Source organism: Athalia rosae, chromosome 3 (genome assembly GCF_917208135.1).
Source record: "Athalia rosae chromosome 3, iyAthRosa1.1, whole genome shotgun sequence".
Classification (NCBI taxonomy): domain Eukaryota; kingdom Metazoa; phylum Arthropoda; class Insecta; order Hymenoptera; family Athaliidae; genus Athalia; species Athalia rosae.
The window spans coordinates 3,902,396-3,924,766 of NC_064028.1; the positions used below are offsets into that span (position 1 = coordinate 3,902,396).

The 22,371-nt window shown below is 39.3% G+C and overlaps 3 protein-coding genes across 9 annotated transcripts; 1 reads left to right on the forward strand and 2 right to left on the reverse strand.

The window, feature by feature from the left end:
* Positions 1-344: 344 nt before the first annotated feature.
* On the reverse strand, positions 345-6,854 carry LOC105686193 (laccase-2-like). Its single transcript, XM_012400817.3, has 10 exons — positions 6,673-6,854; positions 6,429-6,525; positions 5,279-5,390; positions 4,958-5,168; positions 4,257-4,420; positions 3,879-4,059; positions 1,520-1,909; positions 1,210-1,431; positions 888-1,106; positions 345-750 (listed from the first exon to the last, which is right to left on the reverse strand). The coding sequence occupies exons 1-10, from the start codon at positions 6,758-6,760 to the stop codon at positions 581-583; spliced, it is 1,854 nt and encodes a 617-aa protein (XP_012256240.2). The 5' UTR covers positions 6,761-6,854; the 3' UTR covers positions 345-580.
* On the reverse strand, positions 1,954-3,603 carry LOC112694978. Its single transcript, XM_025746784.2, has 2 exons — positions 3,068-3,603; positions 1,954-2,713 (listed from the first exon to the last, which is right to left on the reverse strand). Exons 1-2 carry the CDS (start codon positions 3,449-3,451, stop codon positions 2,276-2,278), a joined length of 822 nt encoding a protein of 273 aa, XP_025602569.2. The 5' UTR covers positions 3,452-3,603; the 3' UTR covers positions 1,954-2,275.
* Positions 6,855-8,675: 1,821 nt separating the features above from the next.
* Positions 8,676-22,196, forward strand: LOC105686312 (cyclin-dependent kinase 12). Of its 7 annotated transcripts, none has more exons than XR_001103039.3 (12): positions 8,676-8,988; positions 10,164-11,514; positions 11,592-12,748; positions 12,860-13,287; positions 13,426-13,622; positions 13,709-13,913; positions 14,214-14,482; positions 14,866-15,039; positions 19,887-20,202; positions 20,442-20,562; positions 20,628-21,714; positions 21,879-22,196. XR_001103039.3 is itself a non-coding variant. In XM_012400979.3 (12 exons), the coding sequence occupies exons 2-12, from the start codon at positions 10,172-10,174 to the stop codon at positions 21,881-21,883; spliced, it is 4,398 nt and encodes a 1,465-aa protein (XP_012256402.2). In that variant the 5' UTR covers positions 8,676-8,988; positions 10,164-10,171; the 3' UTR covers positions 21,884-22,196. The 7 variants fall into 7 exon arrangements, 1 of the variants encoding a protein (XP_012256402.2); XR_001103042.3 differs by having other exon boundaries at positions 20,640-21,714; XM_012400979.3 differs by having other exon boundaries at positions 20,628-20,810.
* The last annotated feature ends 175 nt before the right edge of the window (positions 22,197-22,371 follow it).

Here is a 22,371-nt window from a genome sequence, read left to right on the forward strand (position 1 = left end):
TTGGCCAAACGGATCCCGATACCAATGCCGATGCTGATGCCTCCAGGCCCAGTCGGCCACTTTCTCCATGGACTGCAAAAGTTACCTAATATGGCCACGCCCATCAACTTTGAGCGTAATGTGCAGCCCGATGGATTGTACTCTCAGCAACGACTGAACCAGATTCTAACAATCCCTCAACCTTGATCCACTTATACTTTGTGGAATCACAGCCGGTCCAGCGCTAGACTGTACATTCCGAGCATCGTATAATTAGTACCTGAATTTCCACAGTCGATTTGTATTTGATCATTTTTTCTTCCAAGTTGCATCGTCATAAAATCGAACAGACATTACAGAGTAACGCTGAATTTCTAGGAGATTTTTAATGATTGAAAATAATCAAAAGGCCCGAAATTATGCAATTGCACACCATTCGGTCAAAAGTCAACAATTTGACGAATCGGGGATTGATGAATCAGTCGGGGAAAGTTTTTTTCAATACAAATCTAATTCTTATAAATACAATAAATAAAATAATAAATATACGGATTTACGAACAAGTGCAGAACATCTGGGATAATCGACGTACGTGAGGGCGTCAATTATTTTCAAATATCATGTCAGGTCTTTTGTTGTTCCCGCAGGACGGAAAATTTATTGGTACCGTCGGCATATTTTCCCGAGAACCAACTTGCATCAGAAATTGCATCCCGGGACTCGAGGTCGTCGGCGACGTTCCGGTGCTCCGGGCTTCCCATAGCCAATAACCTTTAGAGACGATAAATTCTTTTTTTTAACAAGTCCTACCACCAATCAGAGAATTCGCGCGTTATCTCCGATCGGGATTGTTTTCAATGATTTCAATGGGATAATTTTTCATCGCGTTGATAACGACGTGAACCTACCCAAATTATCAGTCCTGAACCGAATGATGGCGTATCCCTTGTTAGGAACTGTGAATGTATCCTTTTTAGGGGGATTAACGAGGTTCCGCGGCAAGGATCGACCCAAATCCAGATCCTTAATTTCCGCTTTGGTCACCGGCTTATTCAAGCTGCCGACTCCAACCAGACTCACTCGGTATCCGTGCGCATGAAAAGTCACGGAAGAATTACTACCGAAACCTGAAATTATTGAAAATTTCATTTTATTGACAAATAATTGAAGGAAGAAGCCGTACTTCGTCGTCCGCAAAGTAAAACGACGTTCTATATTCGTTTATTTCACCTTCATCCACGATGACCAATTCGACGGTTTCGTTGACAGGAACATCGAGGATCTGCAAGCACTCGCAAAACCGTGGTGTGTTCTTACAAAATTCCGATTTTTCTTCGAGAGAGCAAAGAATATCCTCGGGAGTATTTTCCGGGTGACTCAGGATGGGCGATGGAGGATACTTGAAGGACATGCCGTTGATCTGTGTCACCTTCGCTTCCGCCAACGCCATACCTGCAAAATCATAAAATAATACAATCAATCCAACGAGCGAGTGAAATGCAAAAAAAGAAAGAAAAAAAGAAACACTCGGCTGACTTACTCAGATACGTAGGGTAGTGAGTAAACCCTTCGATGTTATATTTGAAATCCGTCATCTCGTCCGTCACGTCGCCGATGGTATTGACGTCGAATGAAAAATAGACGGTCTCTGCGGGCTCTTCTTCGATGGATTTATCAACGAATCCCTTCGTGTCCGACGAACAGATCACATTCTTCGAAACTTCGTTGCAGCTGTGACCCTTTTCCAGAGAAACGATATCGTCGCTCGATAACTGGAGGGCTTCAATTTTTGTGGATCCTTTGTGAGAAGAATCTTCGTAATCCAGTGACGCCATATGAATCAGATCCCGACAGTTTTCCATACCTTGGACAAGAATTTGGTACCGGTCGGGTGGCTGATTCGTTTCTAAGATCAAATCGAACCTCTCGCCTGCAATGATTAGTTCAATTTAGAGTGCGTTGATTGATATATTTTTTCGAAAAAAGTATAATCGAACATCAGGGTGCAATAATAATGATTCACATTTTAGAATGATCGTATAACAAAATGTTTATTTACCAGAAAAGTACAAATGATTATAAAAATTGGCAGGCTCTGTTTAGAGCGTACCTACATATAGGTATATGTACATGTGTAAAGTACTTTCTACAAAAATGTTATCGATTCAATTTTACCCTAGCCCGCTAACTAATCATTCTTCGTTCTCTCAGTGCACTTCGTATTCGGCAAACGTTCAGCGTAGATAAAGGAAAAATCGTGGTCATCAGTTTTTTCGAAATCAATCGGCCGTTTCGTTCAAGATCCGGTCTGCGCGTAAACACCGATCTCGGCTTCGAACAGGATCTGATTGATCCTCAGTTTTGCAACGGATCTGGAATAGGGATCGGGTACCCGTGCCAACTGATCGGCGATGCTCTCTCCAAACTTGACGAATTCTTCCCGAAATCGCCAATGCGTCGCTTCGTTTTCGGCTCTCGCCTCCGCCTCCGCCTCGTCGACGTCCCTGTCCAAGGACCTCTCGTCCATTTTGGAAAGCCCGCCGAGCCTCTCCTCAATTTTTATCCTACTCGATGTGAGGGGCTCCTCGGCGTCCTTAACGAGCGACACGTTCGTCACAGAACCAGTTGCCGATCCATTCGTACCGTCGTTACAATAGCGGAATGCTATGCTTTCGGGATCGATATCGCTCACTATGTACTCCTCTTCTTCCATCAGCAGCAGCTGATCGACCTTCTGTAAAAATTCCTTCGTCAATTATATTGATGATTGATCTGCGCTTCGATTTTCGTATTGCCGCTCCTCGTTTTTTTCCCTGCGAAACGACAGTATCGCAGCGAACCAGTTTAGCTGCCACGGACCTTGTCGCGGAATTCGTCATTTATCTCGTCCTTTCCGTACAATAGTATACCGACTCAAAAAATATGAACCGGTTTGTCACGGAACGGATCGTTCGCTCGCGACACTCTGTAACGATGTTCGGACGACGTACGAAGAACAGTCGCAAGACAAAATTGGAGAATCGAACGAAATCGTACGAATCAACCGGTAAAACTATGGAGTATTCGATGGACGATAAAACGAACTTACCTTTTTCCGTTTGCTGTACCGTCGCGTACCGAATTGCAGAAACTGCATGGCCTCGAAAGCGAACCACTTGGAGACGTAGATATCCTCGGGTCCGGTGGCGACGTTACGACTGTTTTGAATCTTGTGGACTTCGCGGGAATACTGACACTTCAAATTCGTTATTTTCTTCTCTATCTCTAGCGTGTTGCATTGCAAAATTTCGGCGAGCTCCTGTATAGCTCGCCGCCTCCTGTTCCTATCGCGATATCCCCTGGCGCTCCAATCCCAAAGGACTCTCCTCTGTTGATAAGAATGCAGGAGTTCCAAGGTCTTGTCCCTCGTCCATTCCATTTCGCGACCTTCTACGTTCCCAAAGAAATCCCAGAGGCCTAGAGCGTACTGCATCCGCTGCCTCCGGATCACGAATGATTTACCGATTTCCGAGCGATTTTTCAGAAGCGATCGCTAAGTTTTCTTCAGGTTGGAGGATTTTTCAGCCTCCTTAGAACACATGCGGCAGAAGACGTTCGAACGAATGCTGGATGTTCAGAATCCGATCGCTATATGAAGCGAAGCCGGCGGTCCACGTTTTAATGATTTTTCACGAGCCGACCCGATGTCCTCCTCGTGAGCACCACCTCCTTATTTTTTTTATATCATACTGCAATCTACTCTGTACTCTCAACTCACTCAGATGCGCACGCACATTTATTACCGGCGTTCAAATGCGTATTCCTACTTTTTTTTTTTATAAAACTATGACAAAACTGCCCATAGCCGGTGCTTTGGTGCCCATAAAAGCCTAAAGTACATACATGAAAATGCTACTCACCAGGAAATAGAACAACGTGAGACGCGGGAGTTTGGCTTTCAACTTTTTCCCCGTCCACAGCGATCACCGAAAGTTTGTGAGCAGCTACTGACAATGAGACGGGGCAGGCGATTGCATTTGCATTGATCAGACGCATCAAATACCGTCGATTATCTTTGACGATCACTCGGTGTCCATCTTTCTGAGGAGTCGAAAATGCAAATTGAATCGCCGTAAGTATACCTATAATTGGGTGGTGGAGAACGGTGTACGGAAGGTGTAAATTGCTGGGCGACAAAGAGGCCAAAATGGAAGAGATCAGATTTTTTTTATCGGAATGAGTGCAGCGAATTTAAAAAATTCTGTTTCGAAGAACGGATTCATGGAAAGTATACCCACCCTTCCGTTCACCAAGAGGTCCGTTGGCGTAGAAATTTCTGGCCAAAGTTGAGTCAGCGGCGCCTGAAGTCTGGTTGACAAAAGTAAAGTCCTCTCTAAACTCGGATCACTACCTGGTTCCCGAACGATCAACACCCCGTAAAGTCCGTCACCTTGCTGCGGGGCTTTTTGAAAATAAAATCGAGATTTAAAGGCACACCGAATCGGTGGAATAAAAAAAAAAAGTACAGAGAAACTACTGATTTGGGATGAAGTAGTAGCCATGGACAAACGATTATTGAATGCAGAGACAATCGAAATCCAATGAGATTTGGATTAATTTCGGATTAACTTTGGATTCAGTCCTTGTAGTAGGTATGTGACGATGTTGATTATAGAAATGAGCAATTATGATGGAATTTCTTCAAAAATTTTGTCGAACGACTGTACAGCACAGACCCCTCGCCCGGTAATTCGTAAACTTCAAACAACTGTGCATGCAAATTACTCGAAGCTTTCCTATGCGAATTGATCAATAATTCGGTCTGGAATGTCGCGCTTGCATCGCTTTTGCACACCCCTAACTGCACAGGAAATAAAATTTCTCCCCTGGAGAACGGACCATGCCGCGATATTCACTCTATGCGAAAACCTGACGCAGGGAAAAAAAAACAACTGTAGAAACTCGCGTCAATCCTCACCAGATTCTCTGATCGCCTCACCTGATTGCGCGTAGTAGAGGTGAGTACCAGGACTTTCAGGTTTCATCTCGTAATGAAAAACTGAAAATGGCAATACTGGACATTGCGTGATCAGAGGAACGCCGTCCATGTGTGCGGAACCCTTTTGAAGGAGACCGTGCCAATGCAAGGATACTTCGGCAGTCCCAAGCCCGTTTTTGAGGACCACTTCCAGAGTATCCCCGAGACAAATCTGTTCCACGCATCAAGTGAGTTAGGTATCGTTTCGCGATAAATTTGCTACGACTGGAGCTCAGAAATCCAATTCTCCTTTGTGAATATCACACACTGGAACATAATTACCTCGATTCGTGGGCCCGGAGTGATCCCGTTGATCCCGAGCACTCCATTTCCGAATAATCCTTCTGTACAATCGGATCGGGTGGAGGAGTTACCAGGCGAAGCATAGCAGACACTGCGAATAGGTAAACGTCGTGATCAGCCGAGTATTAAATTGCAGACACTCGATTGTTGTCAAACTAAATTCAGAACACGAGATTGACAACTGCGTATACAACGCAGTTCGATGGGGGGAAAAAAATTATTCATGCGGTGCAGAATGTTTTGAATTATTGTTACCGATGCTGCTCAGCATATGAGGAACGCTTTCTTCGACCTAGTCCAATTGTTTCATACCTTGATAATTGTGGGTGGTACAATAATCATTGCTGCAATGTGCAGCCACTGCATCGATTTAAAATCATGTGAATTGCGAATTCGCCATTTCGGAAATCGCTTTGATTTATGACCGAGTTTCGTCGCACTTTCGATATTCAAAAATGGGATTACTCCACGTTTTATTAATTCACTTTCCGGAGTGAGTGGTATAATGATAGGTGATTGCGGATTTTTTTAAATGAAAAAGAATAAATGAAAAAATGAAGAAAAAACAGAATGATAAATATCAGCCGCGATCTCAAAAAACCTGTTTGGGATATCGAAAACTGACTAATCGCAAAGCGCAATAGGTATACAGTCTTAATTACGTTACAATTTATCTCAATTCTTCTATGTGCATACAATCGTGAGTTATGATAATCGAGCTCCGATAATAAACTGAATAAGATGATGGAATTAGCAGAGTAATATTTTAGTCATATATAGAAATCTACTCTCGAAAATCTATTTTTTCAACTACGCAGGTATACCACTTTTAATCTAATGCTGAATATTTTAATCTATAGTTAATAGCTGTCGAAAGTTTCACTAACAATAAACCGATTTTTCCAACCGTGACCTTCGGCGGAAAGTAATGGAATTGGAATCTTCGTGTTTTATTCGTAGCAATAAATAATTACAGACGAATGCAGTAAATGTACTTATATTTTTAATTCTACAAGTTACTTACATCAGCTCTGAATATCGTGTGGCGCACAAACAGACAAACGTCTCCGAATGTTCAAAAATTGAAGTACCCGATCGCGATATGTTTTAAAAGCACTTCATATCTCACCTGTTCAGATTACCAAGTTCACTGACGAAAAAATCATATCGGCATTTCTTGGGCGCTGAACCAGGAACACATGGCCTGGAGCAATAACGGTACTCATCTGCTCGGAGAATGAAAACAAAATTGAAATAAATGGACCGGAATTTTTGACGAAGATTTATATATTCGGTATTATATCACGTATTGAACTAAGTAAATGTACTCCTGGCGACAGAGGTGTTTAAAGCGTAGAAATATTTCTGCAAACCTGTAGAATTAGGTTCCCCCTTTATCGTAATGTCCCGATAAAATACCGTCAAGAAAATAATTAGAACACCTCTGGACAACGGTGCCATGGCTGCCGCGTACTTCAAGTTCCGAGACGCGGTACACCAGGACGCGACTCAAGAGTACACCGAGATAGCGGGATACGCGTCTCGTCGAGGTGAGTTGTCTTGGAAGCGGAGTGGGGAAACGATCGCGAACGAAGATCCGATTTTTTACCACGACCGCGAGATCGCCCATGAGAATTATGCTGAATTTTTCGGATGTATCTCGGTGAAAGTCAAGGTGGGCCATTAGAATCTATATGCCACCGAAAAATGTCGCATACATTAGCCCCATTGTATGCAGGAATAAAAACATCGACACGTCAACACCGATTCAGGATAACATTTGATTATACAGGGAGAAAGAACAATAAAAAGTAATTATCGGCATAGATATTCAATATATTTATGTTATCGGTAACTTGAATAAAGGTGATGCTGGGTGGATCAGGTTGCTTTGCAATCGCTAAAAAGAGTAAAGGACAGTCTTATTTTCTTTTCTCATTCACAATTGCGACCGTCGAACGGGCATTATAACAGTTTCTTCATTTCGTCGTTAATCTTAAGTTAATCGGAATAACGCTATAATTTGAATTGCTATATTATCAGGAACATAGAAAAAAGCACCTAATCCTTGATATGCTTGATCTAAAAATAATGAAATTTATCCAATATAATTCTTTTGTCTGTTACTCAAATACGGCATATTAATTCAAGATTTTTTGGTGCACGTAGTAAAAATGTACCAGTAGATCCACAATATATGTCGATAAGAAGAATCCTTTGCAGAATTTTTGTAGATTTTCATTACAGTATAGACGATGACTTCCAATTTGCAGGTCGACGAGTCGTTCATCTTCCACATCTTGTACCATCCATTGGATTGTTGATAATAGCCGAAACGGTGGATGTCTTGGATTCTGGTTCAACTCTAGGCAGTGGTTTCATGCTCATCGAAGATCTCGTTCGTCTGGATCTGCTCCATAAGAAATTACACAAACAATAAATCTAGTCTCTTTCCAAAGAGCCTGTTCTTTTGACTACCATCATGTTTATGGAACAAAGTAACATTATCTATCCTAATAAGACAGTTGAATCTGTCTAAACTAGGTTTATTTAGCTAATGATTCAATAAGGAATCGACTCCCCTGAGTTTCAAGAGCTATTAGTTGTGGTAAGGTCCCACTAACATATTATTAGAAGTTTTGACAGATAATGATGAATACCATTATGTTGGGATCAGGTCTGAATCCAAGACCAATATAACGGGGATCCGACGACTGCATTTTTTACTTCTGAGACTTTTGAAGCGGCTGATTCCTCAATTTTCTGAACAACTTTGTGCACATCAAGAAATACATTATGCAGAAATTTCTCACAATCTGCGGTCATAAATGCGCTCTATGGAGAATGCAATCAGTATATTTGCTTCCAAGCAAATGTAACATCAGGAAGATCCAAATTTCATTCAAGACACCTGTGTGAATTATGTATGAAAATTAATTGAGATTGACAATTGATAATAGCAACGAATTCAGATTCGTTGACAATAGATAGCACAAAGCACAAACAAATATCAGTAACAACTTGGTACTTACTCATCAATGTTTTTCACCAGAAATCAAAAGAAAGATATGCTAGATTTCTGGCCATATCACTGATCATTGGACGCATTAGGCCATATCTATCTGCGCACCCTTTGAAACAACATGTCATTAGCGTCATTACCATCGTAGCATTTGAATATTTTACATGTAATTGGAATTGCGAATGGCAAATTTTAACCTGCACAACAATAATGTAGACAAAACTAGTGACTAACTGTGCAATGAACTCCAGATTTTTGAATCGGTAAAAACGGGAATCATCCCTCAGATGGCTAGAGAAGGGGTTTTTGTGAAGACCGGTCGCGGCAGCACGGTTTGGTTGTTACGTCAGATCATAATGACGTGCGAATGGTTGATGGCTTCTACTTTCACGAGATACTTTTATGAGAAAGCCAAATAAAATCCATAGCAAATACATGATATATGATGCATCGGCTATCAGATTATCTAAAATATGATTGCTTGATCAATTTCTTGTCGTCGTAGACAATAATTTTACTCAAACTTTGCTTGGCAATTCGATAACTATGAGCCAAAAACCATACTGACGAATCCACAAACGTAACCACCGTAATCATCGCTACGTTGGATTACTCCGATGCGAAGAATCGCGGGGCTCGGAACTCTATCGCAATACGAACTTTGCATGTGAGTACAAATATTATTCTAATTGTTTCTAAATGTCCTGAGTAGATATCGGAATTTCATTACTCCCATCCTTTAAACGGGGCAACTCCCTTGCTACAGTCGTCAGCAATGGCGGCTCCGATAGTCTAGTCGGGAATTTGGAGCTGCTTAGTCCTTCCCCAAGCTATTAGTTTTCGAATATTAGTAAAATAATGTTCATTGATCCATTCTCACCCCGTTTTTAATTATAATCGCGCAGCTTATTTCCAAATACTTTCATCGAAACTAAGATTTGCATCAGTCCTTTAGTTAACTGTTATGTATGTGTGTGTTTTCTCATCGTTTACGTACGGATACAATACTACTACTACTGCTACCTCACCACCTCCATAATCATGCCACAGATCCAAGATCGTGCCAGTGGATCAAAAATGTGATATTCTTTTGTGTAACCTCGTTCTCTTTTTATACACCAAACGCAAGTTTTCCTATTGCTGTTGTCAAATGCAGGTAAATATCGTTCACTTACATAGATTTTTCCTGAAACGGTACATTCTTCTGGAATGAAAGAATACAGGTCAAAAACAACTCGACAACTTTGATTGGTTACTTACAATTAACCCTATGACCAAAATTGGCTTCTCGTTGCTTCAACGTAAGACAGTACCTGAAGAATATACATTACGCAAGGGTAACGTGGATTTCAAAAACACCGATCAGGTAACCTTTGAAGATACAAAAGTTGATCAACTCCACCACTGTTGTTTTCACTGTCTCTATGATCCACTAATAAATCATTACATTAGCTGGTTGTTGTAATCGCATCAAAAACCGTATTGATATTTACCTTGACTAATTCTTACTATTGAAACACACAAATTTGAGAAGGAACTGAGCCAGTAACCCCATAACTTTCTGTAGATAAGTAAAAAATACTTCTGGAACTTACTTCATGCGTTAATACAGTCTGTTTCCTGGAGCATAGTTTCCAACTACGAACTACATTGTATACTATTGATATTCTCATCATCACGTATCCATGATTTTAAGTCTCACATAAGACTATGTTATTTTTACAGAAAAAAGATGAACGTTAAATAGTATTACGTTTATGCTTGTCTTTATTTTTTGAGTTATATTCACCACTATCAAGTGTTAATAAATCTGACATGGAACTTGTGTTTATATTTTTTCAGTCGGTGACATGCCCAGCAGCCGTGATATAGAACGTGCCGAACGAAATGGAAGATTTAGATCATCTAGAAGAAGAGAGAGCATTGGCAGTGATATAAATCGTCACACCTTTGAAAATGTTGACAAAAGGCACAGAAGGCATGGAAAGAGTAAAAGTTCAGGGAAAAAGAAAAAGAAAAGATCCAGAGACAAATCATTAGATAGTGTTCCAACTGTTGCATCGTCTGTGATAAAGCCACTGGTTGAATACTCTGACGTAAGCAGCGAGGATCTTTCCGAACCAGAGGCTGGTGAGATCCAATCCGAAGACAGCAGAGCAAATAGTTTCACAGATGGAGATCTTCAGGAACCTGTTCTTCAAAGACGGTACTATGGCGGTAGTCCAGGACGAAACCTCGGAGCATCCCCCATTAGTTTATCCCCTTCACCTCCCACCCAGGAACGACATGCCAACCGAGAATATTCTCCTAACGCCGAGCAGCAGTCCATGCACAGGTCGTCAATCCCTCAAGAATATAGTGAAGAAACCCGGCATTACCCTAGGAAAAAGGAAAAAAAACACAAGCGAGAAAGAAAGAAGAAAAGAAGTGCCAGCCCTTCGTCAAGTTCAAGTAAAAAGAAAAAGAGAAGGTCCAAGCGGCAATCGCGTAGTCCTAGTCCCCAAATGCCGGAGGAAATAATAATTAGTCCGGATCATGAGAAACCAATCGACCGCTGGCAAGATTCTCCCCCTTTACCACTCAAAGACAGCACCTCTCCAATATCACCGGCAACTCCACAAGGACAGAGGTCTCTCAGCGATATGGACCTCGAATCTCCACCTAGAGATGCACGGGACATAACGCCACCCTCGACTGTTGGACCTGTGCGTCACACAGAGTCCCCCCATACGCCTCTACTGCCTCCTCGAAACGTGACACCAGATAGTAACAAAATTGGTCATACTTTACAGAAGCATAGTCCAGACAGACGAAAACATAGTCCTAGTATGCACATGCGACGTAGTAGTATTAGTCCTGGTTTGGGACCTGGAGGAGGACGTAGGCAGGGACATCCTCACAGTCCTAGTCCTATGTCAAGAAGAAGGGACCATAGTCCTCCAAGGAGAAGAGAGTTTAGCCCTAGTCCTGTGGCACACAGGATGAGGCACAGTCCTAGTCCCATTCAAATGAGACGGAGGGAATTCAGTCCCAGTCCTGTATCTCATAGACGAAGAGGGGAACCATTGCCTAGTCCTACACCGAGTAAACGAAGGAGAAGAGAGGACCCGGACCGGAGACACAGGCATCACGAGAAAGATCGTAGGGATAAAAGAAAATCTCGTGGGACAAGGAGTCCTGTCGGTAGCAGCAGGTTTGTTTAGTTGATTATCCATGAGTATAATGAATGTCTTGCAATATTTAATTACTGATATTTTCCAAACCTTCTAGGTTACCAATGCCGCTATCTCGTTCGCGATCTCGAAGTCCCGGTAGATGGAGACAAAAACCATCAAGGTCAAGGTCTCATTCGCGCAGAAGGAGTCGCTCTCCTAAAAAATCCCGATCCCCGGGTAAAATACACAAATCAGCTAGGAAGCATAAGTCTAAGAGTCCGCGTCCATCGAGGATACCATCGCCATCTCCGCACAGATCCAGAGCTCGCAGTCCAACTAGCATTGCTGCAAGAAATCTTAGAGGTCATGCAAAGATCAGCGAGACAAGTCTCTTTGCAGAACTTGTTAAAGACAGGAACATGAGGGAACTTGCACTCAAAAAACTTCAAGCAGCCAAAGAAAAGGCAATCAATCAAGATGAAGTACAAATCATAGAAGGCTCCGACGACAAAGAAGCCAGCAACACTTCGTCGGAACACAAACTATCGAATGAGATCAAAGAGCTGTCATCAGAAAATCGGGGACACTCGAATATTGTTTCCATTATAGAAGATGGTGCAAACGTTGATGTTGTGGACATTCCTGTTCCTAACGCGTCGACCATGTCCCTAGGAATTATGGAAGACAGCAATTCAATGGCGAGCAAGACGCCGCCAATGCCATCCAATCAATCTCTAGTTACTACCCCATTGACACCGCTGACAAATTTAACCCCAATACCGACGTCAACTGTATATAGCTCCCCTATACCAAACACTGGAAATAATTTCCCCATTGCCACTGCTGGCAATGGTAGCGCGATTTTTCCGTCGTCGACATCTGGCTTAACTGATCCAAACGGGATCGCGGGTCCATCACAAATACCTCCCCACTTATCTGCCTCTGTTCCAAGCCAAGTCCTTCTCCCCAATCTTTCGATTCCACCGCCTCCAATTTCAATGCCTGCGGCAAACACTGCCATTTCCAAATTCAACACACCGAATAATCTAGTTCCTCTTAAGTCTATAGATCCTCCAAAACCACCTATAGTTGCATTTAAAACAAAGAGCTTATCTAAGCTGCCGTTGCCACCTGGAATAAATCAAAACGATCTAGAGAGCATCGATTCTCCGCCAAGCCGATCCCCTAGTCCACCGAGCAAGGGACAGGCCAAATCAGCCACACCAAAACCTCTGCTGAAAAAAGGCATCAAAGATCTGCCAATGCCACCTGGTAAGCTAGAAATAATCTCAATACTATCAATGTCTCGGTCGTCGTTAATCATATCCTGTCATATCCTGTCTACAATCCTTTGAACTTGTATTAATGTGAATGATGTTTTAGTTGTCCCTGGATCGGACGACTTGAGCGGGGAAGAAGATCCGAATGCGACACCACCCCGTGGAAAGCTGGATCGAATTACCCCTAAACCAAAGTTGAAGAGGCCAAAAATATTGAAGAGAAGAGGTTCTCGTAATTGTCATACACCGATGTCAGCCTCTGGTGGAAAGGACTGGGGTGAACGTTGCGTCGATGTATTTGAAGTCATAGCGCAAATTGGTGAAGGTACTTACGGTCAAGTGTATAAAGCTCAAGACAAAAGGGCTGCTGTACTGGTCGCGCTGAAAAAAGTACGCTTGGAAAACGAAAAAGAGGGATTCCCGATAACCGCAGTACGCGAAATAAAAATCTTACGTCAACTCAACCACAAAAATATCGTCAACCTCAGAGAAATCGTAACCGACAAACAAGACGCTCTTGACTTTCGAAAGGTACGTTTGTATAGTTCAATTATCGTGAATAACTTCCGAGATTGTGATGGTAATATATGAAGATCAGTTGCCATTGTAACTCGAATTTAAGGGTTACCTAATCAGTGCAGAAATCTTACAATGAATTCATTTCCACAGGACAAGGGGTCATTTTACTTGGTGTTTGAATACATGGACCACGATTTAATGGGGTTATTAGAGTCTGGAATGGTAGATTTCAATGAGATGAACAATGCTAGTATTATGAAGCAATTGTTGGATGGTCTGAACTATTGTCACAGCAAGAATTTCCTGCACCGAGACATTAAGTGTTCAAATATATTGATGAATAACAAGTAAGTGACCAAAAAATCTCAAATCATTTCTTTTCATTTGCATGATCTATGATTTATTCTTACACATTTACTCTTGTTGTTTTTAGAGGTGAAGTTAAACTCGCTGACTTTGGTCTTGCAAGATTATACAATGCGGAAGATAGACAAAGACCGTATACCAATAAAGTTATAACATTGTGGTATCGACCACCTGAACTACTATTGGGAGAAGAACGTTACGGACCAGCCATCGATGTATGGAGCTGTGGGTGCATACTTGGTGAACTGTTCTCTAAGAAGCCACTATTCCAGGTATTGTACCACCTTGAAAGTGCCACGTTTCAAACGTAGTTTGATTGCACAGGCTATACTTAATGAGACCTACTTGTCTGATATATGAATACCTGAAATATGTGATCCTCTCCGGGTACATCCATCACAATTTGGTAGCCAGGAGCGTTCATCTTCAATTTATTTACAGTTCTTAAACATAAGGATTCAAAATTCTTGACAGGAATTTAAAAATTTTGAGCTGTTCAGTGTTGACATAATAGGCTAAGTTGTGGCTGTGGTTCGAAAGTATCAGTGAACTTAGTAGTAATTTAACCACAGGCAAATGTGGAGATGATGCAGTTGGAAATGATATCTCGTGTTTGTGGAACTCCGACACCAGCTGTGTGGCCATCTGTGATAAAATTGCCGTTATGGCATACGCTAAAGCCCAAAAAGTCGCATCGGCGACGTCTGAGAGAGGACTTCTCGTTCATGCCTACCTCAGCGCTGGATCTTCTTGATAAAATGCTAGAGTTGGATCCAGACAAGCGGATCACAGCTGCTGATGCGCTTAAAAGTGCTTGGCTCAAAAACATCCAACCAGAACAGTATGTTTTCTGCTTACGCATACATTTTTTGTTCCTGAACGCATGCTCGACAAACCGAAAGTAATCTATACCTTTGGACGAACAGTTGAATTCATGATTTAGAAAAAAGCAAAAGTGTTGATGTCGTCATTGGATAGATACATCAAACACAAGTTATTCAAATTTTCCCTGTCAAAAATCATCATTTCTCACAGCATGCATTTAAAACAATATTTCCAAGGTACAGCATTTGATACAAGAATCTTCAACAATTTTTATTATCATCTCACCCTGTTGCTTTCATTCATCTTGTCTATACTTGAAAACATTATCGAATTTTTCGCTACTAGTGACCTTTCTTCCGCCCTCTATCATGGCTACATCATTATTTTACAATACATTAGGATGCCAGCGCCCCAGCTACCAACATGGCAAGACTGCCACGAGCTATGGAGTAAGAAGCGCAGGCGTCAATTAAGAGAACAACAAGAAGTTTCTGGAGGGAAGGTTCCGCTCCTCCCTCTACCCAACAAAGGTGGCCCCCACAAGGCTGTTGAAGATTTGTCGGATGTCGGGGGGTGAGTAGTAGTAGCCAGACGTGCGATCTACAGTATATCCTGAGGATTTCATACCTGATAGTCTACGTGCGTAGGTAGTCAAGTGTCATACCAGGGTAGTGTGCTTGGCATTTATTTTTTTTAAATCTTCGATCGAATCGCTAGGGAACAAATTTGAGAATAACTAGTAGCAAGCAGAAATGAAGGAAGTAAAAGGCAACTCTTTTATAGTACTTCATCACACATGCGTCGTTTCGTGCATGTCAATTATCACGTATTTTGTAAAAGACAGACATACAAATGAATTGTATCTTTTCTTTTTCACTTTTTCTCTCTCTTTCACTCTCTTACTATTTCTATTTGTTTTAACGTATCGAAAGGTATGACAGTGCCTTCTAGATTCCAATGCCCCTTAAGTTAATCAGTACCCAATTCTCGCCGGTCTTAAATTTGCATAATAATCCCTACAGTTTTTACATATCTTGAACCTCAACAATTGACCAATAATAAGATGGTGGGTACGCGTTCTAGAGATAAAAGTTTTAGGTTGCATCGCGGTGATCAGCATTGTTACTTTGATCTTTTATATCTGGTCATGTGTAAGACAAAATTTTACCATTTTACACTGTGCTGCCTCTTTGAGTTTTCTACAATGAATTTTGTGTAGTTGAACTTTGTTGAAACATCAATATTTTTCTGCAGAATTGATAAAATTACATATGAATTGCAAACCAATAATCTAACTGTAACGAGTAGTTTCAAGTACTGTTGACTGTATATGTCAAATATATGGAAAACAACGTTAACACGTCGAATTTGAAATATCATAGCATGATTGGCTGGATGCTGCACAAAATTGAGATGTAAATATTAATAACTGTATAGTACATTGATTTATTCTGATACACAATGGAAAAAACCTTTCATAAGAAAATTTCAAATCCAAATATTGTTAGAGTTAATGAACATAGGAGAATACATAACGATCTAATAATCTAGACTTGAAGACAGGTTGTAGCTTGTAAGATATTCCTGTAGTGTACATACAACAAATGGGTCACAACTGTCACAAGCAGAAGTTGCCGGTGCTGGATGAATTTGGGAGAAAAACAGGAATCGAGGATTGACTAGGAATTTTGTCCAAGGATATCTGCTTTCATCCATGGATGACTAACTTTATTTTTTTAAATTCACAGCATATCCAACCGATGAATTATCATAAACATGATGTACTTCGATTGAGAAATGCTTTTCTTGGATAAGCTGTGCGTCAGTGTTTATTATATTGTATTATATAGGAAATATGTCGTTATATGAACATATTCCGTGTGCGAATGGTAAAAAAGAAATGCAGCTTTTTTTTTCTAGGCACATATATATATATATATTCGTTTTCAATAGCATTTTATGATTTTTCCATTCCCACTGGTGAAAAAATAAACTATACCTAGTTCAATTTCTTCTTGATTGTATCTTATTATGATTATAAACCGATAAAATTTGCTGTAACATACTTGTTTGGTACCGATGGGCGTCCGTTCAACACATATTGGATAATGAATGATTTCTAATGTTATTAAAACAATTTTTTATTTCAGTTGTTTGTAGCTCCTACTAGTTTACGTTAGTTTAGCAAAACCAATTAAGGATAAGCATACCTTGTTTAAATGGCACAAAAAAAGCCAGCCAGTGGCGGTCGAGTTTTGTTCATTTTGAACAAAGCCTACGGTGATGAAATTCAATATTTTTCAACATGAAACCGTACATGGATCGACCCATAAACGAATTTTACAACTGGGCAAAGTACGTGTCACATCCTGCTGTAAGTGTATGAAAATTTCTAGTTCATTACTTTCATTCGATGAAAATTTCCATGAAAAAAGTTTTTGTTATATTTTGTGCTTTTTTTGGTGCGTCAATCTTATCTTTCTATCGGCACCTGGTAATTTTACTCCCCACTGCGAACTGTAATTCAATTGAATTTTTCGCCATCTTATCGTGTTTTTTGAAAACATAGTTAGGATCGTTTGAGACGTACGCGTAATAATTTGCAATCGGATAAACATGACATGATATATTTAATTTTTTTCAAATATGATCTTAGCGGAAATTGTCTGTTTGTCAAGTTAGAACAACTCTTTGAATTATATGAATATTAGGTAAGGTATACAAACAGGAATCACAATGAATTTCAATCTAATACTCCTGCCATGGTGAGTCCCTAATGGATGGTTATGCAAATAGTTTGATTATTTGACAACAATTAAAGAAATGGATGAGCCAAAGTTCATTCTCCTCAATATAGAACATTTGGTTTGTAAGTTCTTCTTAATTATATGAGATAGTGTTCAACGAACGTGTCAGCTAATTAGATTATAATTGCAAAAGTAGCATAATCTCTTTTAATATTGGTTACAAATCCTAATAAAGTGAGGAAAGAACCAATTATATTCAATTGCAAGTAAACTCTCATTACGTTGAACCCGTATGTATTATCCAAGCATCAGAAGAAAAGGATATGATGGGAAGTATAATTATAGAATAATTGTGTACATTATAAGTTTCTTAAACAATAAAAATAGTATCTTATGTTGACTTTTTCGTTGCTATTTAATACCTTTTAAAACATTGAATTTGGATCAAATACTCAACTTCCCACCAAACTATTTGCTAAAACTTATTATCGAGTAAGGTAGCTAACTAAGTTTTGTTCAAAGATATAAGGAACAACTTTTCTCTTCAAGATTTTCAAATCAGACAATTATTACAATGGAACTTACTAATTCGAAATTTATTGTGAAACGTTTACAGACCTTTGTTGATTCTTTCACTTTAGATTTACAACCCTAAGATTCTCGTTTGTCCTTTGTAATCTCATCTATATCATGTACTTTCACCTTATCTCATACCATACATTTGTCACAATGGATAAGTCACCGAAAAGTCGAGATTATATTTCTATCATTCCTTTAAGAGTTCAATTCAGATGGCCATATTTCCCACCAAGTAGGCCCCATGTTTTTGGGGTTTTCAAATTAAACAACACTGTGTTCATGGATAAAATTTGCCTTTGAACTTCAAAATTTATCGGATAAGTTCAAGAGCTATGATTTGCTCACGTTTGATTTCAAATGGAATATTAAAAAGTTTTTGCTAATATGTTCGCTACTATGAGTAAAGTGCATTGTATACTTTAGCAAATGTAGATGGTGAAAAAATCTATTGAGAAACGTCTGTAATCTTTGATTGGTTTTTTAAGTCAAAACACTGTGCTGAAATACTTGAATCTGCTTGATGCAATTGAAAAACGCAAAGAATTAGTGTACTCTATATCGAACTAGAAATTTTTTTTCAAACTTCACACAGAATTGAAAAAGATTCCAATTGTAAATAATACTAACATATGCGCATTGAGTGACATCGTACTTTGACCAATATACTTACCACCTACCTGTGCAATAAATATAACGGCAACAAGAAAATGCAAAAGTATCTAATCGACAAAAATTTGTTTCAGACGATAATAATGTCGTGGCCGAATGATATCAGTGGAGAAAAATTTGTAACATACTATTAAGTGTGTCCGTAGGTAACTAAATTTTTTACACGTATGAACCACGTATCCATGCAAAAGGTGTTTCGTTTGGTCCTGAAACTCATGGCTCAGATATTGTACAAATCATAACAATAAATTTGCTTTTATCCCTACTAAAAAAAGAAGCCTCTTCCTGGTGAACTCGTTCGTCGTCATGTCATCTATGTGTAAAATGTTAACATAATCGTATTCAAAAACTGTATGATTAAGCTCTGTAATATTTCTGATTATTCTTGTACTCACAAAGATGAAAGAAAAATAAGAAAAAGGATCGAACGGTCTAAGAAGTAGAGGGTAATTTATAAGAGCAATAATTACCGTTGCCAAACGTAGAGAATTGACAAATTTTATAAATTCAAAGCAAATGTCAATCAGATACTTTAGGTGTGACCGCATCTATAAAGTTAAGCAATTAATTCTGTAAGAAAAAATAACATCAGAAGCAGCGACAGTTCAACAGCACAGACCTTGTTATCATGTTTAATATCTACATAACAAGTATTGTACCTCCAGTCACGTCTAGTCTTTAACAATAGATGCAAAGTCTCAACCCACCTTCTACTATGTAATAATATTAATTAGTCGACTTTTAATTTTCGTAAAAATTGCTGCTGTTTTACAAGTCATTGTTAATATAATTCGTTATCTGTATAATGAATTGTTGTTATTTTTTGTCAGATGGATTGCATGTGACAAGAATTTCGTTTTGTGCACAATTTAAAAAAATTCTCCTAAATGGAGATGTCACGGTTTTTAGTTTAACTTATAGCATGAAAATAACAGTCACTGTTTTGAAATTATGCACGCTATTTCTGAGAATGAAAATTGAAAAGTAAACGGTGTGAGGGACCTCACTAATGAATGTTCGAAATCGCTAATTCACTAATCAAGTTTATGTGTTGCTTATTCACTGCTGCTGGTTATCACATGTGCATTTATGCTGTTTTTGAGCTGCCAATGTTATTACTGCTTGTATTGTACGACACTACAATTTGACATAGTTTAAAATGCGATTATGTAGTTGATTTTCAGACGAGGTAACAGAGTTAATTTGAAATTGATCCGAACGCAGTAATCACACAAGAAACTGTTGTTACTTGAAAATTTAAATCAATAGAAGAATTATAGACCTGTTGACCAGAATTCTAGAATCATTCCATTACATGATATTTGAAATATCGATGTGCTTTGAAATCACTACAAAATTGTATTATAAACAATTTCATTAAATTGACCATTGTGATCTACATGTATCGAATATTGATTGTTCCAGGTCATCCAAAAGATTAAAAATGGAAGCGGGATATAATTCGCATGGAAATCGTATTGGTGCGGAACCTCCATTTGGTGGAGAAAGCTTATTCAATCGCAATGCTCCGTTTGTTGTCTCTCCCTCATCTTATTACTACAACAGTCCACCATCCGTTAAATTACGGACTAATCAAAAACAAGGAGAAACTGGTTCTCACTACTCAGAGGCGAACACTGAGGACAATCTGGTTCGAAGATTGAATAGCTTAGCCAATGCTTTAGCTCATGGCAGACCAATACGTGTCGATGACCTTATGTCCCTCCGCTCCGATAACGAAGTAAGTCATCTTCTAAATATGAAACTTTCCAGTACATTCGTCAATCTATATATCCTACTGAGATTGGATTGTAACAGCACGAGAAACTTTTTCATTGCAATCGAATGCATGAAGTGGTTGACAACACACAGCACGTACATGTTTGTTATAGTCATGTTATGACCTAAATGAAAAGCTTCAAAATATATTTCATAGTCAAGTGGTTGTGCTAATATATTATTTTGCAAATGCTTTTGCAGAGTGATCACAAAGCAGCACAACTAGTGGGTGATCTGCATTCCGAGTTACGCCTCGCAGCTAGTGTGAGACCAACTGGCCGTCTAGAATCTCACCTTCCAGTTTTCAATCCACTGCCTACAGGTTTGTTGCGTTTCAAACCCGTTCTCTTAGATATCGTGATTTCCGAAATCTCTTCTAAATTGCAGAAACGAATGCAGGTCAAAAAGGTGGTTTTGATGCTCATGCCGTATATGCAGGAGACGACGCAGTCAGCACGGTTAGATGGTCACAATTGGCTACAGCTGGTGTTCGCACGGCGTTATCTGCTCTTATGTCTCGCTACGGTTTGGAAACCTACAATCCTTCCCCTGCCACAACCCGACCCCCAGGTAAACCAAACATGGGTCCTTTGCAGCCCCTAAATCTCCCCTCAACTTCAGCCCAGACTTCATTCGGCCCCCAATAACATTTTGTACAAAAAGAATTAACTTAGTATTGATTTTCTTTGCATCAAGACGAGCATTGTCGTTGATGTGTCTGAATTGTTTAGGCCCTAAAAAAAATGAGGATCATCTTCATAATGACCTAACACAATAACACTTGACATTTAAAATTTTTTTCAATGACTTTGTAGTTTTATCGTTGTGTTCTTTTTTAAATTACAACGTGATTGAATTTAATCTTTCTATTAATTAGACTCAACTTATTTATTGAACATTGTAAAAGTAATATAATTATTCAAAAATAGCTCAGGGTGCTTCAGCTGTTTACTTTCTATGACTTTATCACAACCCAATGTAGTTCATGTGGGTGGGTTAATTTCCGATTTCGAATTTAATTTTGTTTTTTTTTATTGAATTGGCCAACTATATTTAACATAAACAGTTCCCAACGATATGATCATCACTTGGTGAAATTGGTTCTTTCTTCATTTTATTCTTTAGCTTCAATAATTGTTACAATATCATTATTTCAATGCATATTGTAGTAAGATGAACAGCCGTTTAAATGATTCTAAAACCTAAGAACCTTTCAAGAATTTTTATGACTACAAACAAACTCTTACACATTTTTGGTAATGGAAATACACAATTGAAGCCTAAACAAATCTGACAGGTGAATGGCAACAAGTTGATGCTAGAGAAGTGAATTGTGTCTTTTGTGAATAATGCGATAACACGTAGTCTCTGTAAAAATATTTATGGGTGCAATGTAAATATGTTTAAGGGGTACAATAATATAATAAAACAACAGCACAGCTTCACAAAATCTACGGAATATATCGTTCATTAGGTTAGTTGAGAATTCACCTTACATGACTTAATGCACTCACTAATCTGTCATCTCGTGGATCTTTAGTTGAAATTTAATTACGTCTATTGAATCGAGAGCGAGTTGTGGGGAAACTTCTTTTTCTCTCCTACTCCTTAAATAATTCATAGACCCATTTGTTCCAGATTGAAGCTGTCAGAGAAGCTACTGTCAAAGAAAGAGGTTAAAAGAGCCGCAACGAGATTTCTACATACATATACATCTATACATACATGAAGCACAGGCCAAAGTCACGGTGGTCGTATACAATCGATGGTCGACTGAAGTGACCACTTTGAATGTAGGCCCAAGCAAGTTGAGAGAGAGAATTGAGAAAATGAACATACCCACGAAAACAGCATCGAGTCGAACGTGATCTTTATAAAGTATCAGTTTTTATTTGATTACTTGTTGAAAATTCGGGAAAATTGTATTCAATAAATGTGTAAGGTCTCGTTACATTATTTTGTCTCCACAAGGAATTACGTGGAGGGAGTTTACCTCGAGTTTACCGAAGATCGCTACTGTAGTCTAACCTAATCCAACTGCGATATACGCTGTATTCTACCAGACAATGACGAGTCATCTATTATTCAAGAACAATTATAATTCAAACGAAATAACGCAGGAACAACGCAT

What these genes read in the sequence shown, in the direction of transcription:
- LOC105686312 (XM_012400979.3), top strand. Translation starts at nt 10,172, where the DNA reads ATGCCCAGCAGCCGTGATATAGAACGTGCCGAACGAAATGGAAGATTT. An exon ending in ACGCTCTTGACTTTCGAAAG is followed by an intron (nt 13,288 to 13,425) that starts GTACGTTTGTAT and finishes TCATTTCCACAG; the next exon opens with GACAAGGGGTCATTTTACTT. An exon ending in AAAAACATCCAACCAGAACA is followed by an intron (nt 14,483 to 14,865) that starts GTATGTTTTCTG and finishes ACAATACATTAG; the next exon opens with GATGCCAGCGCCCCAGCTAC.
- LOC112694978 (XM_025746784.2), bottom strand. Translation starts at nt 3,451, where the DNA reads ATGCAGTACGCTCTAGGCCTCTGGGATTTCTTTGGGAACGTAGAAGGT. An exon ending in GGTACAGCAAACGGAAAAAG is followed by an intron (nt 2,714 to 3,067) that starts GTAAGTTCGTTT and finishes GAATTTTTACAG; the next exon opens with AAGGTCGATCAGCTGCTGCT.
- LOC105686193 (XM_012400817.3), bottom strand. Translation starts at nt 6,760, where the DNA reads ATGGCACCGTTGTCCAGAGGTGTTCTAATTATTTTCTTGACGGTATTT. An exon ending in TCACGTTGTTCTATTTCCTG is followed by an intron (nt 1,910 to 3,878) that starts GTGAGTAGCATT and finishes TAATCATTGCAG; the next exon opens with GCGAGAGGTTCGATTTGATC. An exon ending in GTTCAGGACTGATAATTTGG is followed by an intron (nt 751 to 887) that starts GTAGGTTCACGT and finishes TCGTCTCTAAAG; the next exon opens with GTTATTGGCTATGGGAAGCC.